A 17,837-nucleotide genomic window follows, 5' to 3' on the forward strand; every position below is an offset into this window, starting at 1 on the left:
TGTGGCCCTACTCAGGCCGGTTTCTGCTTCCCTAACTAATGCAGTCTCAGGTCCCGCGCGCAATTGGTTTGGAGCAGAAGCTGTGTTCCGCTCACCAGAAGTCTTAAGATCCTGTGGCGGGTGTTGTGGGTAGCTGGCGAGTGTCAGCTGACACTGCGCCCTAGCTACCACGGTGCTTTTCTGACCGGAAGAGGCATCTAATAATTTTTAATTTGGGTTCTTCGCTTTCTAGCAAAGTGTTGACTATTCCTTATTTATCTGAGATATAAGTCTATTTTAAGGTATATGGCTTATGAATATTATCTCTCAGCTTGTTTTCCATTCTTTGAACAAGGCTTCATGGACATGCTCACTGTGGTTTGACTTAAGGGTGTCATGTGTCATGTCCCACACGTTTGATCTCTCAGCAGCTCAAATCGAAAGGATTCTTTCCTAACATCTCATAGCTGTTCACGCTACATTTAGGTTTGTAATCAAGTCTGAGCTAGTGTCTATACAGCATATGGGAGTGCAAGTCAAAGGCCTAACAATGTTCACCCACTGCGGCCCCACTGTTCTCCGTCATTTCTTCAGAGGGAAGCACCTTTGACTCTTTATCACAAAGCAATAGTCCATAGTTGTGTCGGTCCACTGACCCTCCTTAAGCTAATTTTGAACCTTTGGCCCATGGCGTGTGCCCAGCTTTTTGTGAGTATCCTCTTCTTTTGATTCTTGTAACTTTACAGTTAATTTACTTTTTGTGTCTTTTATTGCAAAATCTAAAACTATCTTATAGTCCAGATGTACTGAACAGATAGTGTTTATTTTTATATTTATGTCTTAGGCAGAAACAAACCCATACTTTGTATCACGGAGGTTTCCCTCCTTTACTGCCCTTCATCTTACAGATGTGGACAGAAGCAGGTAGGGGTGGAGAGGGAGAATTTGGCCATGATGCTGCTTGAAGGACTCTGGTGCAGAACACACCCCACTCATTCTGATTGTCAATGACTCTTGATATGTATGAGTATGATGGCTAATATTGATAATTGGCTTGCGATTCAGAACCACCAAGAAAACATACCTGTAAGTGTGTCTTTGAGGGTGTTTCCAGAAACGTTTAACTGAGCAAGAGAGACTCACCCTGAGTGTGGATGGCATTGTGCTGTGGGCTGCCGTCTTGGACTGAATAAAAGGGAGAAAGTAAGTTGAAATGAGTGTGCTGATTGCAGGCGCAGTGTGACTGCTCCTGCTGCCAGGCCTTTCCTGCTGTGATGGGCTGTACCTCCTTGGACTGTGAGCCAAGGCAAGCCAAGCCCTTCCTTCTTCATGTTGCTTCTTGTCAGCTATTCCGCCACAGCAGCGATGCAAACAGGAAATAAGACAGCAAAGGAATGGACCCTGGCCAGGGTAGGACTTCTACAGTGAAGGATGTCCTGTGCGATGCTCACACACAGAGCCGCAGAGCATGAGTCTAGTTCACAGACAGTTTTCTGAAGAGGAGGGACTTTGTGAAAAACCTCCCAGTCCCTTCTCATATTTTAAGTACACTGCATAGGAAGGCAAAAAAGAAAAGTAAATTTCTATTGTTCAATAGAAAAAAGTTCAAAATTAGCCTAACAAGGAAACTATCTTGGGAGAGAATGCAAATGATTTGTTTTGTGTTTCCTGGAGATGTGACAGGTGGCAGCTGTCACCAAGGCCTGTTTTCAAAATGCTAAATTGACCTCAGGATCCAAAAAAAAAAAAAAAAAAAAGACTCCCAAATTATCTAAGTTGGGTGTCCTTTGATCGCTTCGGAAGTTCAGTTCTAGATTGAAGCTTAATTTAGTTCCTGCACAGCAAATGAAATGTAAGGGAAAACACAGTTACCTTACCACAAAGCCAAACGTTTACCTGCCTCAGTCTTAGGTGCTGTCTACTCTTGCTGGCAGTAGCTGGTAGAGTCGCGGCCGAGTCATCAGAGCAGAGAGAGGAGAGCGAATTATAGCTAGAGATGAATTTGTGTTCCGTTTCCATAGACACCACTCACTGGCCTTGAGCAAACTGCTCTTCTTAAAGCCTGTTAAATACGAACAGCATCACCTACTCTGGAGGGTGACAGAGGACCAATCGGAGGAGGGTAGAAGAGTCTCTTAGTGTTGGGATCAGTGTGTTTAATAAAGGTTAACTGTCACTCTTGCCTCAGTTACCCAGTGTCCTAAGTCTGCCTCACAGATCCTGGGTCTTTAGGTTTGGGGCAAGCCGGAGAGACTGTGTTTCTAATTAGTGCTCAGGTGAAGCTGAAAGCAACGTTTCAGGTGGCAAGGTGGTCATCGGTGTTTGCAACTGCAGATGTTTGCTCTGCCTAATTAGACTTATTCAATACTGTCTGCAAGTTAGAGGCTCCAGGAAAACCCCAAAATGAGTGTCTGCTTACCCCAATAATAACTTCATCTAAAGAATGGGAATTAGGGTTTGGGCATTAATATTTTTTTCTAAGAAAAAAAAAGTCTTTGCTATGGTCTGGATATATGTTCCTCAAAGGTTCCTGTTCCCTTATACCTCCAGGGCAGTGGTGTAAGCTTTAAGAGGTAGGGTCTAACAGAAGTTAATTAAATCCCAAATGTCCACACTGATAAAAAGAGTCCCATCTGTCTTTGAAGAGTGGGTAGTTATAATGGGAAACTACCCCAGGAGTATGGCCATCCCTTCCTGCTTCTTCACCAGGTTAGGACACAGGCAGGGCTGTGTGCTGGCGCCAAGCTTCTTGGAGCCCCCACCGCCAGAATCTTGAACGTCAGTACACAGCACACAGGTATTTTGTTAAAGCAACCATGAGTGGGCAGAGGCAGTGTCCCAGAAGGCTACTGTGTCAGACCGGCTGAGGCCTTCTGCTTGGTTAGTCTAACCCGCCGACAGCCAGCCTTGAGAAAGAATTGTGTACAGAATCCATTACAAGTGGTTTCATTTCCTCTGTGATTCACAAAAAGCTGAAAGTTATAGAATTTCAAACGTATGTTGCATCTCCCAAACTACCCATTTTTGTGAGAAATCAAGCCCAAAGCTTTGCATGTCTTGGAAGCTATACCTGAGGTGAAGTCAGTCTAAGTAACAATTCTTAGTCATTGTGAAGTATTCCGATGCACGGTTTGTCAGGTCATTGTTCCTTCCTCTTGTAAATGCTACCCCCAAGCCCCCAAAAGTCACCTAGCTGAAAGGTAAAATGTATTTCTAAAGCTTAAGGCATTTATTCTGCAAGGGATGGGGGTGGAGTGGGGTTGAAAAGAAAAGAGAAGCCACTTGTTTATAAAAGGTTGGGGCAGGGGATGAGGGAAGTTCTGCGGTAATGACAGGGGAGTTCCAGAGGAAGTTACTGGCTCTCTCTCCTCTCATGAGAAAAAAAAAAAAAAAAAAAAAAAAGATAGAGCGGTAAACAGCTTAGCTGTCAACACATCTCCAAATCTATCCAGCCGGTTACTCAGACACACAACTAAACCTTCCTTGCACACTCCTCTTTCCCCTTCACCACCTCTCTCCTTGTTTTCCGTTTGGGCATCTGAAATTTAAAAGGGGGAACCGACTTTAATAGTGGTAAATTCCTAAACTAAATGCTCAGAAAATAGCTTAGTATATTTTTGATGAGTGAATGGTTAGGATTCCCGCCCCCTCGGGAGTGGCAGAGTGGATTTGAAACAAAGTATCTTTTAGTTACAAGTGAGTGAAGGGTTTAGAGATGATTCCTGATTTAGCCACGTTGCTCCCTGGCGGTACCTAAGGAACAGCCTGGCAGAGGCGACCTAAGGGAGAAGGGTTTGTTTTGTTTCACCATTGGAGAGGACACAGGAGTCCACAGGGGTGGGGAAGGCACGGTAGCAGATGTGAGGCGGCTGTCACGTTGCATCTGCCATCAGGAAGCAGGAGGAAAGGGATGCTGATGCTCAGCCAACTTTCTCGGTTTTACTTAACCCAGGACCCCAGTCCATGAGATGCTGTCATTCCTGTTCCAGGCAGATCTTCCCTGCTCGTTTAAGCCTCCTAGGTGTTTCAAAATCCCATCAAATTTACACTTAATCATCACAGTTCTCCTAATAATGGATCTAAACACTAAGTACATAAGAACTTGTCATTTCAGCATGCAAAGGAGTCTACAGAATGGAATCATACAGGAATTCCTGAGCTACATCCTTTTTTTTTTTTACTAGTATGATCCAAGGGTCTTCTCAGCCTGATCCAGCAAGGACACGCATGATTTACACTGTTTTGCATAGAAGCATATACCTTAGAGCCTTTCTCCCGGCCCCATGTTACACAAACAAATGCTGGGCGTGTGTGCATCTCCTCCACACTACAGATCTGTGTAAAGTGTGCATTAATGTTCTAGTTGTAGTCAAAGCAGAGAATGGAGGTAATAAACTGTCCAGTCATTTTTGGTAAAGCTCGTTTGTGAAAATCACTGTCTGGTATGCTGGGCGGTAACCCACAGTTGCTGATTCGTGTGGTCTCTTGTGAAGTACGCCTCAGGGAGAAGTGAATGCAGGCAGGCTCGGAGTCTTCTGCTCACCACGTTCCCCTTTCCCTCCCTGGTCCCCCAGGAGTGACATTAATATTCTGGATCCTAGAAAAATGCCAAGGCAAGCAATCTTATTCATTTCTAAGGCTTGAAGGATAATGGAAGTTTGAATTAAAAGAGACTGGCAAGCTGAGTATGGCCACACCCTGGCCACTCCAGCACGCAGGAGGCTGAAGCAGGAAAAGTTTGAGTCCAAGACCATACAGAACTATGTAACAAGGTCTTATAACCAAAGATGATCCAAAAGTGAATTGCAATGTGAACCATCAGCCAGCAGGAAAACCAAAAGGTTTTTGGAGTCAGGCCAGACAACCTTCCTGGTTAATTAAAATATTCTAGTTTGCCACAGTTGTGGTGGGCACCTAGAATCTGAGGACTCAGAAGGCTGAGGCAGGAGGGGGATGAGCTAACAGCCTGGGATACATAGTGAGACCCTGCTAGTGAGAGAAAGAAAAGAGAGAAAGGAGGAAGGATGAGAGCGAAGGGAGAGAGGAAAGAGGGAAGAGAGGGAGGGAGGGACAGACTATTCTGGCCAATAAAGGATGACTGTGCATTCCCTACATGAGTACTATTTTCCCAAGAATTAACCATCACCTGAAAGAACATTTTCTGAGTTCCTGCTTGCTGGCAGACACGAGTGATACACGTGCTCCACCTTGGTCAGATTTTCCCATAGAACCAAGAGATGGATATTTACCTCATACAGACAGATTCAGAGAACCTAAAAGCCAGCCCCTCCCCTGCTCCAAAGGTCCCTAACCAATCCTGGTATTGTTGGAATTTGAACTCAAGCTCACTAAATAAAAATATTTCTTAAAAGCCCACAAATATTTGATGATCAGATTATTTTCTTGTATGAATGATAAAAGAGATCTATGGAGTATATAATTCAATCCAATCTTTTGTGATGATTTAGAAATAATTTCCATGTCTTACCTTACTTCCATCATTGGGATACCCATTCATTACTGAAGGATGCAGCATACAGGTTCCCACAATTTCTACATGCAAACACTGCCTAGGCTGTTTCTGCTGTTGCAGAGTTATTTAAGTCAACTCATTGTTTAAAATACAAGCAAACAGGTTACTTTGTATAGGCAGAAACTCAGTAACACGCTAGCTAGTATAAAGGAGGCTAGGAACAAAAGCAAACACTGAAAATCAAGCCGTCCTACTAAGTTCTTGCCAATGCGAGTCATCTTCCAAGGAGCTCCCTACCTTAGCAAAAGAAGAAATGTTCATTCCAAAACAATAGAGTCCAGTTAGGAAGCCTGTAGGTGAAAGATTGGAATCAAATTGAGAAGGGAATAAATTTCTCTACAAACAATTCGCTTCCCTTCAGGCTTTGGTTTTGTACCACATGAAATTATCTTGCATGTCTCTGATGAGATTCATCTCAAATTTTGGAAAATACTGTGAATAGAAACTGCAGCTTTTCAGGTCGAACACCAATGGGCCCTAAATTGTTACCATATGAACTGTATTCCTAAGAATACAGCTAATGTCTTTGAACAAAATTATAAAATCTTAAAGACCATACATGTTTCAGGCCATAGTGTTAGGTAATATAGTAACAAAGTACCTTGCATGGAACTTGGCCTGTAGTGGTTAGAAATAGTTCTTACCCAGTCACCTTTGACTTTCTTGATCCAAGAATGAACATCTTCACTGAACTCTTATGACTTGGTGATTAACAGCATGTGAAACCTTGAGAAATCCTGGACCAGTCTTAGCTGTGCACTCTTAGGCAAGTAATTTAACCGTTCTGTGCCTTACTTCATTTTAAAGGGGGTAACAAGGCTGCCTGTCTCCCTGGCTTCCAGGGGGACTAAAAGGGATACTAATGTATCTACCAGCTCTGTGAGCAATAGAGGTGTTGTTACTATTGCTGGTTGGAGGTGGTGATATTTGGCAAAGAGAGGTAAAAACTGACTTCATACAAACTAAAGAGAGTCAGCCCAGGTGATAGAAATATAATGGTAATAAATAAGGCAGATCGCAGTGGTAGGGCAGCCTAAGGAAAGGTTTGGTCTCAAAAGAGGAAATGCTCTGTGTTGACTGCAGGACCCTGAGGAGCTAGCGGGAGATGTTGTTGAAGGGCAAGCAGGCCTGTCCATCAAAAGTTCCTGCTGGGGTGTTCAGGAGAAACAAGAGTGGGATCAGCTGTGTGGGTGGGAATGTTCAGATGAGAAAACCACCTCCAGGTCCCGAGGCAAGAACTCCACTGTTTCTATATGGGATGAGGGGAGGGAAGAGAGGAGCCCAGAGAATGGCGAGGATCTTCTAAAAGATGCAGGAGGGAGGGAGCACAACTCTCATTCCAGAAGAACGGAAACGTTGACATAAAAGCAGACAACAGCAAGCTGTGTCTCCCTTGCAGCTTTATTCACCGTGACAGCTCCTAAAGAAGTGTACACCGTAGACGTCGGCAGCAGTGTGAGCCTGGAGTGCTATTTTGACCGCAGAGAATGCACTGAACTGGAAGGGATAAGAGCCAGTTTGCAGAAGGTAGAAAATGATACGTCTCTGCAAAGTGAAAGAGCCACCCTGCTGGAGGAGCAGCTGCCCCTGGGAAAGGCTTTGTTCCACATCCCTAGTGTCCAAGTGAGAGATTCCGGACAGTACCGTTGCCTGGTCATCTGCGGGGCCGCCTGGGACTACAAGTACCTGACGGTGAAAGTCAAAGGTGAGTGTCCCCCGCAAGTCATCTCTGACAGAGGGCTGTGATAGCTTACACAACAGCATGGGTAGTTCAGGCAAAAACCAGAGACCGGGTCTTAAGAGGCAGCCCCTTCAAAGGGGCAAAAAGCACCTGAACGGAAATGGAAATGGTTTTTTGACATCTGGTATAAGATCTAAGTCAAGGTAAAGGGGGTTAAAGCTTACAATGGAGCCAGGGGAAGCCAGGAAAATGAGCAGACACCAGGCCTCTTCTTCTGCTGGACTCAGGGAAAACACCAGCTGAAATAACTTACTAATGGAGCCACATCTGTGCCTTCAGCTCCGTTCCCAAGGGGAACTTGGAAACCGGGGAATATGGCTACCTGGAGTCAAGAACATACTGCCCTGACTTTCCAAGAGGGGAAAGCTTTTGGAATTATAGTCAGGCCCTATATTATTCCATAAGCTGTTTAATGACAGATTGGAAGCAATCCTCAAAGATTTATTTTAGTGGTTGTCTTAATCAGGGCTTCAAGTGCTCTGATGAAACACCATGACGAAAAAGCAAACTAGGAAGTAAAGGGTTTATTCAGTTTACACTTCCAGATCACAGTCCATCAGGACAGGAACTCAAGCAAGGCAGGAACCTGGAGACTGGAGGCCATAGAGGGTGCTACTTACTGCTCTGTTCCTCATGGCTTGCTTAGCCTGCCTTCTTACAGAACCCAGGACTACCAGCCCAGGGAAGGCACCACCCACCATGGGCTGGGCCCTCCCCCACTGATCATTAATTGAAAAAAATGCCTTACCGCTGGATCTCATGGAAGCATTTCCTCAACTGAGTCTTCTTTCTCTGTAGCAACTCTAGCTTGGGTCAAGTTGACACACAAACCCAGCCGGTACAGTGACTATTTGAAATTCACCTGGATCCTGTCAAGACAAAAGCATATAAGAACATTTCCACTTTATTTTGAGCCACTATGATGTTTAAGACAACAATTACTGTGTGCAAAGTTTGCCCTTATCTTAGAAGTGATGTGGGGGCTGCCGAGGTTGCTAAGAGCGTTTGCTGTGCAGGAGTAAGGATCTGAGTTCAAAGTCACAGCACCTGCAGTAAAAACAATGTTTGCTTGTACCTTCAGTGTCCCAGGGCAGTAACAGGCAGGACCTGGGAGCTCCCTGGCCAGTCAGCCTAGCCAAAACAGTGAACTTAAGCCCGTCTCAAGGGAGTGCTGTGGAGAACAATAAGGAAAGCCATCTTCTGATCTTTACATGGGCATGCCCACCTAGACACATATATGCACAGAGAAACATACGCCACATACTCCTTATATGGACACACACTCCTGCACACACATGGGCAGAGAAACATACACCATACACCCTCCCCACACGCATGCATACATACACCAGGGAAATAGAAACCATGAAGGATATAGAAATCTAAAGTAGAAATTAATCGATCTTTTAATGTTAGAGACTGAAAACTCAGCAAGGCAACAAGGTAGCAAGTCACATCAGCAAGAGAGTACTAAGGAAGACGTGGGGGTGGGGGGGGCAGTGGAGCCCCTGGGAATGTCACTTGGCAGACCGGTCAGTGAGAGCCGGTGCCAGGAATGAAATGATTCTGCTGCTAGAGACACTGTCAGAGCAGAGCAGAGAGCTAAGTCCTTTAATTAACAAGAAAGCCGAGAGTCTGAACGGTCATGTAGCCAGCCCTTGCCTAACACCTTTCAGATGTTATGTTATTTTACTAAGCCACACAAGTGTCTGAGGGAAGAAGCTGATGGCATGAGAATGAACTTCCCAATGGAAGTGTAATTACTTGGTGCTTATGGGGAAGATGGCGTCTGAGGGAAGAAGCAGCTTCCGTTGATAGCTACATTTAACTACAAGTGAGTAACTAGGAGATTGCTAGTGTGAGAAAAACAGATGTTGCTAAAGATAAAAGGCCGTGTCTTCATTTGGCCTACTTTAGATTTCACTGTGCTCTAGCCACAGTGGAAATCAGAATAGAGGTTCCTCAAAAAGCTAAAAATAGTACTATTGTTCAATTGAGCTATAGTACTCCTAAATATAAATTCAAAGGACTCTAAGTTAACCATACCATAAAAACACACACCACATTTATTGTAGAACTATTCCTCTTAGGCAAGTCACAGTCTAGTTGGCCACAACAGATGAATGCATAAAGAAAATGTAGTGTGTATGTTTAATGGAGAATTCGGCCATAATGAGGAAAATAACCTTTATAGGACAGTGGATAGAACTGGAAATCACTGTGTAAAGAGACATAATGAAGACTTGGGAAGAAATGTATAATATGTTTGGTCTCATCTGTGGACTATAAAGGGAAAGGGATGCCATCAAAGTAAAAGGGGACTATCAGGGGACAGGAAGGGATGAGGGAGGAAGGAGGAGGGGGACTGACAGTAATGGAGGGGTCAGTGTGTGTATGAAAATCGTAATAGGATCTATGTTTTGTAATACCATTATATGCCATAGAAAAATGGCAGGATCTTTAAAAAGCCACATTTCATACTAATAAGAATCCACACTCTAGGGAGACATGACAATTCTAAATGTATACACATCTGAATATAGAGCTTCAATATGTTAAACATAAATTGGAAAGATGGATCTTCCTTCCTTGAAGCCCTACCCTCTCTCAGAAGTTCTTTTTTCTAGCTTTTTCTTTTAAATTATTTTTATATTTTGAAATTATAATTATACCATTTTAATTTTTTTAGCACCCCAAACACATATCTATCTTTTTGCAAAGTCATTATTCTCTTTTCATTAATTGTGGCTCTAGACATATGTATATACATAAACACACATAAATACACACAAACACATATATGTGTATATATCATACGTACATATATATCATAAAACCTGCTCAGTCTGCACAATGTCATATACATACACTCAGTATTGAATACCCATTTGGTGTACTCTTCGCTGGGGAAAACTATTTCTCCCACTCTCAATATTCCTTAGTTGTCTATAATTGCCTTTAGTTTTTTGTTTGGAGTTGAGGCCTCCTGGACTTTTTCACTTTTTCCTAATAAATCCCAGTTCTATTTGTTCAAAAACAATTGGAAGGAGAAGAGTAGGAGGAGGAAGAAGAAGAAGAGGAAAAGGAAGAAATAGAGGAAGAGGAGGAAGGGGAAGGAGAAGAGGGAGAAGAAGGGGAAGAAAAGGAAGAAGAGAAAGAAGAGGAAGAAGAGGAAGAAGGAGATGAAGAAGAAGAAGAAAACGAATTTGTGCATATGTGAGTTTTTGGTTCATCTCTGCTATAGCAGAAAGGACAAGACATACAGACCTGAATGACACACTTAACCATCCTCACCTAGTTAACATGTCTAGAGCACCAACTGCAGATTACCTGGTGCTTCTAGGTTCGTGCCTTAGCCCTCACCAATGTAGTTATCTAGCAAAGTTGCAAGAGAAGAACTTCTCATTGAGTTGGAAATCTTGAACTTTTTTTTTCTTTCGTTCATTTTTATTCTTTAATCTTTTTTTTACAGTTCAGACTTCATCCTCTTCTCAGTCCACCCTCCAACTGTTCCACATCCCACACTTCCCACACCCCACTCCTCTGTCTCCACAAGGATGTCCCCATGCCCCACCCCACCAGACCTCCCCACTCCCTGGGGCCCCAAGTCTGTCAAGGGTTAGGTACATCTTCTCTCAACTGAGGCCAGACCAGGCAGTCTGCTGCTGTATATGTGTAGGGGGCCTCATATCAGCTGGTGTATGCTGCCTGGTTGGTGGCTCAGTTTCAGAGATCCCTGGGATCTAGGTTAGTTGAGACTGTTGGTCTTCCTTTGGAGTCATCCCTCTCCTCAGCTTCTTCCAGCTTTTCCCTAATTCAACCACATGGGTCACCAGCTTCTTGGGTGTAAATATCTGCATCTGACTCTTTCAACTGCTTGTTGGACCTTTCAGAGGGCAGTCATGATAGGCCCCAATTTGTAAGCATACCATAGCATAAGTAATAGTGTCAGGCCTTGGGGCCTCCCCTTGAGCTGAATCTCAATTTGTTCCCTGTCACTGGACCTCCTTTTCCTCAGTCTCCTCTCCAGTTTTGTCCCTGCAGTTCTTTCAGATTGACCCAGGAACAATTCTGGGTCAGAGTTTGTGACTGTGGGATGGCAACCCCATCCCTCCACTTGATGGCCTGTCTTTTTACTGAAGGTGGACTTTACAAGTTCTTCTCCCCACTGTAGAGCATTTCATCTAAGGTCCCTCCCTTTGAGTCCTAAGAGTCTCTCACCTCCCAGGTCTCTGGTACATTCTGGAGGGTCCTCCCACCTCCTACCTCCAGAGGTTGCCTGTTTCCATTCTTTGTGCTGGCCCTCAGGGCTTCAGTCCTATTCCCCCCTGCCCCCATACCTAATCATATTTCTCTCTTCCCCTCCCTGTCACCTTTCCCACCCAGATCCCATCCCCACCCCCAATTGCTTTCTTCTCTTTCCCAAGTGGGATTGAGGTATCCATGGAAACTGAACAGCTCTCTATTCAATGATAACTTGGTCAGGGAAGAAATAAAGAAAGAAATTAAAGACTCCTGGAATTCAATGAAAATGAGGACACGCATACAAATTTATGGGACAATGAAAGCAATGCTAAGAGGAAAATTCATAGCACTAAGTGCCCTGATAAAGAAACTGGAGAAATCCTACACTAGCAACTTAACAGCACACCTGAGAGCTCTAGAACAGAAAGAAGCAAACACACTGAAGAGGAGTAGAAGGCAGGAAATAGTTAAACTCAGGACAGAAATCAACCAAATAGAAACAAAGAGAATTATACAAAGAATCAACAAAACTAAAAGCTGGTTCTTTGAGGGAATCAACAAGATAAACCCCTAGGCAAACTAATTAAAGGTCCCAGAGACAGTATGCAAATTAACAAAATCAGAAATGAAAAGTGAGACATAAAAACAGACACCGAGGACATTAAGAAACATCAGATCCCACTACAAAAACCTATCCTCAACAAACCTGGGAAATCTAGATGGAATGGATTGTTTTCTAGACAGATACCACATACCAAAGTTAAATCGAGAGCAGGTGAACTATCTAAACAGGCCCATATCTCCTAAGGAAATAGAAGTCATTAAAAACCTCCCAAACAAAAACAAAACAAACAAACAAAAAAAAAAAACAACAACCAACCAACCAACCAAACAAACAAACAAACAAAAAACAGCCCAGGGCCAGATGGCTTTAGTGTATAATTCCATCAGACCTTCCTTCAAAGAAATCTTGAACTTTTAAAACCACTTCCACCTCTGAAACTCATTTGCTCATCTTTTCACAAGAATATTACCCCAGTCCAACTTTCTCATTATATATTGTTGGGGATAATATCTCTCCAACTACTTTCCAATGAAAAATGGACTGTGAAGGCATTTCTGATAATGTTAACTGTGTAGGGTGGGGGTTTCCATCTCTTCCTGAAACCATGATGGTTCCTTTAGCTAACTATCTATCCTTTCCGATGTGTCCTTTCATTTATACCCCACAAGGCAAAAAGTCTCAGCCAAGCACCTGGCTCCTCGTCCTTCCCCTTCTGAATCACCTTTCTTTGCTCAGCCAAGATCAGTTTCTTGTTTGAAGCCCTCCCGTGGAAGTTGCCTGGATCGCCCCTACAGCAAACTACTCCAAAAATTTGTTTTCCACATTTACCCCCCAAAGTCACAAAAGTAGACATAAGATACAGTATGATATAGTGAAATATTTCTAAGAAGATGCTGAACCAAGAGAAAATGTATGGCTAATCTAGAAGTAAAGTGAGCACTTGAAATTTTTACTTCAGATACTGTTTGATTGGTAGAGACAGCCCAAAACTTAGTTCCAAGGGATTGGGAAGACTAGACCAAGTCATTTAGTAGACTTGTTTCAGAGTCCAAGACTCTTTGAATTCTGGGGCTTGCTAGATTGATAAAGAGAAGACAGTCTTCCTTTTTGTGTTATTTCTTGGCCCATTGTGGTATTTTTAATACAAAGTGCTATGATAAAATGCAGAAGTTCACATCTCTCCATCTCAAGGATTCTACTGTTTCCTTGTTTACAAGCTACGAATCCAAAATTTACCAACCTCATACAGTCCTTGTATACTTTAAATAAGATAATGGTCGGGTTACCAGGCTAGGGCCAGATTTTATGGCCATTTAACCCCTCCTCTTCACAAAGTTTTTGAAAGTGTGAGCAACATACAAGAATGCAAAGCCATATTGGAAGTGAACATCATATGACAGGTGCATAGTAGCCTGGCCACATGATTTTCCCCTTGCCTCCCTATTTGGAGCATCTCTGGGTGACTTACACGGGAGAGCTTGAATAAGAACAGAGACCCTCTTCTTCCCTGCCCTCTCCTCTTAATCTAGAAGCACAGATTTTCAGTTCATACCCTGTTCTAGTTTTATTTCTGAGGCTTGGATAAAATAACTTGAGGAAATACAACTTATTGTTGAAGGGATTGTTTGGCTTACAGTTCCACCTTGTATTCTTTTTGAGGGAAAATCAAGGCAGGAGCTCAGATCACACCCAGAGTCAGGATCAGTGACAAATAAATGCATGCACATTTGCTTGCTTGTGTTCAGCTTGGTTTCTCTACTTTTATGTAGTTCAGGACCACATGCCTAGGAAACTGCACCACCCACAGTGGGCTGGGTCTTCCCATATCAACTTAATTAAGACAATACCCCATAGAGATGCCCACCAACCAACTCAATGTGGACAACCCCTCATTAAGGTGCTTCCCCCAGATGATTCTAGATTGTATCCAATTGACAATTAAAGTTTACCATTACAGACCCTAATCCATTCATAAAAGATAAGAACATCTTTCTTATGCCTGGGGATATAGCACAGCAGAAGAGCACTTGCCTAACATGTGAAGCGCCCTGGGATTAATCCCTGGTGATGGAATTAATCTCTGGGGAAACCCTGATTCTCTGTGTCTCTGAATATAACTAGTCAAATTAATAAGTTATTACATGGAAGCAGAACAGAGAAAGACAAGAGGCAAATCACATGGGAAAGGCTCTGAGCATGTCTTCCTCCTCGCTGTTCTACATTAGGTAAAAAGGTCATGCCACAAAGCTTACAGTGAAGATTCAATGAATGCTATGTATTTAAGGTTCTTCACATAACTGTTATCCACCTGGGTAAAGTGATGCAGGGTCTATAATCACGGACACCAGAGGGCAGCAAATTTAAATTCATCCTGGAATACGTAACGAGGTCAAGGCTAGCCTACGCTACGTTGAGAGAGCCTGTCTCAAAAACAAAATCTGAAAAATATAGTTGCTATTAGTTTAATATGAAATGCTCTTTCCAAAGAGTGTTATGTTACTATATATTCCAGCAGTTTAAGAAACTGTCTTATCACACCTGTTACAATTGCCTTCCACCACTGTGACACTGCACTTGACATAAGTAACTCAGGGGAGGGAGAATTAATTTTAGCTCACAGATTCAGAGGATCCAGTCCATCATGGTCAGAGGGATACAGCAAAAGAGAACTCCCATCATGGCTGTTTTCTCTTTAGCTTGTTTGGGTTCTGAGCCTGTGGGATGGTGCTGTCTTTGTTCAAGGCAGACTTCCCACCCACTAGATAACTGAGCTTCTCATCCAATCAAATTGACAAGATTAACCATCCCAACAACTGTGGTTTTTACTTCAAGATTGCTTTTACTTCGATGCCTGTATTACTTATTTAAGGAAATATTTCCCAGTTAATGAAAGGCAGGACTCGCTCCCCCTTCCATCATCAAAACCCCATAGTTTATTGTCAACACTTCAGCTATAGACGTGTGTAGCAATATTTGTTAATTTTTAGGTGTGGTCTAGAACTGTTGGACAGTCTTTGTGCCTTCCTGACTCTCCAAATATCTCCTTTTAGTTTTAGATTTCCGTGTTCTAGAAAGTAGGAAATCACACATGAATAGTTCATTTAGTGTGTACTGCACAGAACATGTCTGTACTGAGAAGTAAGAAACACACCCAGCTCTTTTTTTTTTTTTTTTTACAGCTCATACACAAGTCCTTATTTTCCTCCTCCTAATCACAAAGATAATGGAGAGAAAGGAAGAACTTTTGAGTAAACTTTCTACTGATGCTGTCTGAAAAGTGATCCATTGGGCTAATCTAGCCCTAACCATTCCCTCAGCTTTCGCCATTCTCCAGTTATGAGACCGTTTAGAATACAAGAGACCACAGAATATGGCATCCTAGCACAGTGCTAGGATGTAAGTTTGCAGCCTTCCTATTTTCAAACATTGGGTCTATCCATCATTTTTCTTCTGACTTTGGATAGCACTCTCAACCTACCTGTCTTCAGTCAACCCCAACAAAAATTATGTGTATCAAACAAAACATCTCTGTTGTACTGTATGAATAAAAACTATTCAAACTATACAAACTAGTAAACCTGAGACATAGAAAATATTTTTGAGTTTAGAAAAAAGTATCACCTAAGATCAATGGTGATCATGTGTTTCTTCTTCCATTGAGTAGAATTGTACAGCAATCCAAAACAACATTTCTCTTTCTTCTGTTGTCCAGCTTCTTACATGAGGATAGACACTGGGATCCTGGAGGTTCCAGGGACAGGGGAGTTGCAGCTTACCTGCCAGGCTAGAGGTTATCCCCTAGCAGAAGTGTCCTGGCAAAATGTCAGTGTTCCTGCCAACACCAGCCACATCAGGACCCCCGAAGGCCTCTACCAGGTCACCAGTGTTCTGCGCCTAAAGCCTCAGCCTAACAGAAACTTCACCTGCATGTTCTGGAATGCTCACACGAAGGAGCTGACTTCAGCCGTCATTGACCCTCTGAGTAAGTGTGGCCCCCATTTCCTAGTCTTATCAATTAGAGTTCAGACGGGAAAATCATAAAAGTGACTTGTACTCACAAGAGATCACTGTCATTCAGAAGCTTACTACTGAATAAGCTCAGTCTTTCTAGTTCAGTTTGAACTCTGGCTGACTGGTTCAATTCAGCTCTTCTGGATCAAAATTCCTCTCCAAGCTGACTGGTCCAATCTGAGTTCTCTTGGCTTCTGACTGAATTGCTCACTTGGCCTCAAACTAACTGGCAATATGTTTAATCTTCTGTTTCCTCCTCATTCTCTGGCTCGTTCTGTCTTCACCTGAAACCTATCTCTGTAAAACTGCCCCAGTAAAACTGCCTCCTCTCTCTCCTCTCTCTGTGTCTCTCTGTTGCTGTCATCTCTGTCTCTGTCTGTCTGTCTCTCTCTCCCTCCACTGTTCTCTCTTAAGCCACCTCTCTTCCATGTCTGTTCTCATGAGAGTTGGGCATATCCTATCTCTGACTCATTCTATCAAGTCTTTCTCAGATTTGTCACTTTGTCTGCACCTCATTTTCATACATGGCTGCTTCCTTCTACAAACTAACCAAATCTTCAAGGTTTGGAATTAAAGGTGTGTACTAAGGGTGTGTCTGTATTCCAGCTATAGAGATTAAAGGTGTGTGATTCCAGCCAGATTACATAGATCTAGGTTTTTGGATGTGATCCCTTGCCAAAGCAGCCATGTTGCTGGATTAAAATTCCTCTACAAGAAACAGATGGTGTGCTCATATGGCCCGTTCAGAAAAGTGTTCTAAGAGACTCTTCATGAAGTGGAGGTAGAATATAGAAAACTACAAAGATAGAATGGGACAAAGATCTCTACTGTTGAGAAAGAGTTACCAATGTTGGAGAGGCTACCAGGAGAAGACAGCTGTGAGGCAGCTCCTCTGGGAGTGCAGCTTCGAGGAGGGAAGTATGTGACATACCACAACCACACTGCGGGTCCCCCAGTGTCCTACTGGTGCCTCCCATTGGCTGGTGTGTGTGTGTGTGTGTGTGTGTGTGTGTCTGTCTGTCTGTCTGTCTGTCCCTTCTTCACCATGTGTTCCCTGAACTTGATCCAAATGTTGTAGAGAATCCACAAAAGAAGATTGATCAGCATGGGTTTAAGCCAATAGAAAGTCTGTATTAACTAGCTGTCCATCATACTGGGTGTCCGAGATCACGGTGTAGCCCCAAGACTTTCTCACAATGAGTTTTTAAGCACAAAAATCATATTCTGGGTTAACCGTTTTCAGTTAACAAGAACAGTTACCAGAAGCAGAACTACAGAAGCCAGAAATAAAGCAAGGTTAGTACATTTAGAGAATTTCCTAGAACTATGAACGTGGATGGATCAGGTCTTTGTTTTTATTTGGCAGATGGGACTGTCTATGGGTTGAGTTTTATGACTTGAATGGCACATCCATCATGGAGTCAGTTGTGTTAAGGTCTGAAGGCATAGTAACGTCTGGAGCTCTATTACATTCCCCACTGGCCCTAGAGAATGAGTTAAACCATAGGCTCATTCTATTTTAGTTCAAGGTACAAGGGCCCATGGTTGATCCAATCAGGAGAATGACATGTGCAGTGAGCACTAATAGCAGATAGTTAGCCAAGGGGACAACAAGAACAGAAACATCAATTATCTGACTTGGGGCTCTGTCTCTTTTTCTTCCTTCCTATCTTTTCCTTTCCTTTCCTTTCCTTTCCTTTCCTTTCCTTTCCTTTCCTTTCCTTTCCTTTCCTTTCCTTTCCTTTCCTTTCCTTTCCTTTCCT

General features: G+C 43.0%; 1 protein-coding gene across 1 annotated transcript in view; it reads left to right on the forward strand.

Annotated features, from left to right (window-relative positions):
• Pdcd1lg2 (programmed cell death 1 ligand 2) overlaps window positions 1–17,837 on the forward strand; it is a 60,224-nt gene that overhangs the window by 19,656 nt on the left and 22,731 nt on the right. The window contains exons 3-4 of the mRNA XM_021152335.1: window positions 6,912–7,217; window positions 15,776–16,045. Of these exons, the coding sequence (XP_021007994.1) occupies window positions 6,912–7,217; window positions 15,776–16,045 (576 nt within the window). The remainder of the gene's footprint in view (window positions 1–6,911; window positions 7,218–15,775; window positions 16,046–17,837) is intronic.

This window comes from Mus caroli, chromosome 19, assembly GCF_900094665.2.
Source record: "Mus caroli chromosome 19, CAROLI_EIJ_v1.1, whole genome shotgun sequence".
Classification (NCBI taxonomy): Eukaryota; Metazoa; Chordata; class Mammalia; order Rodentia; family Muridae; genus Mus; species Mus caroli.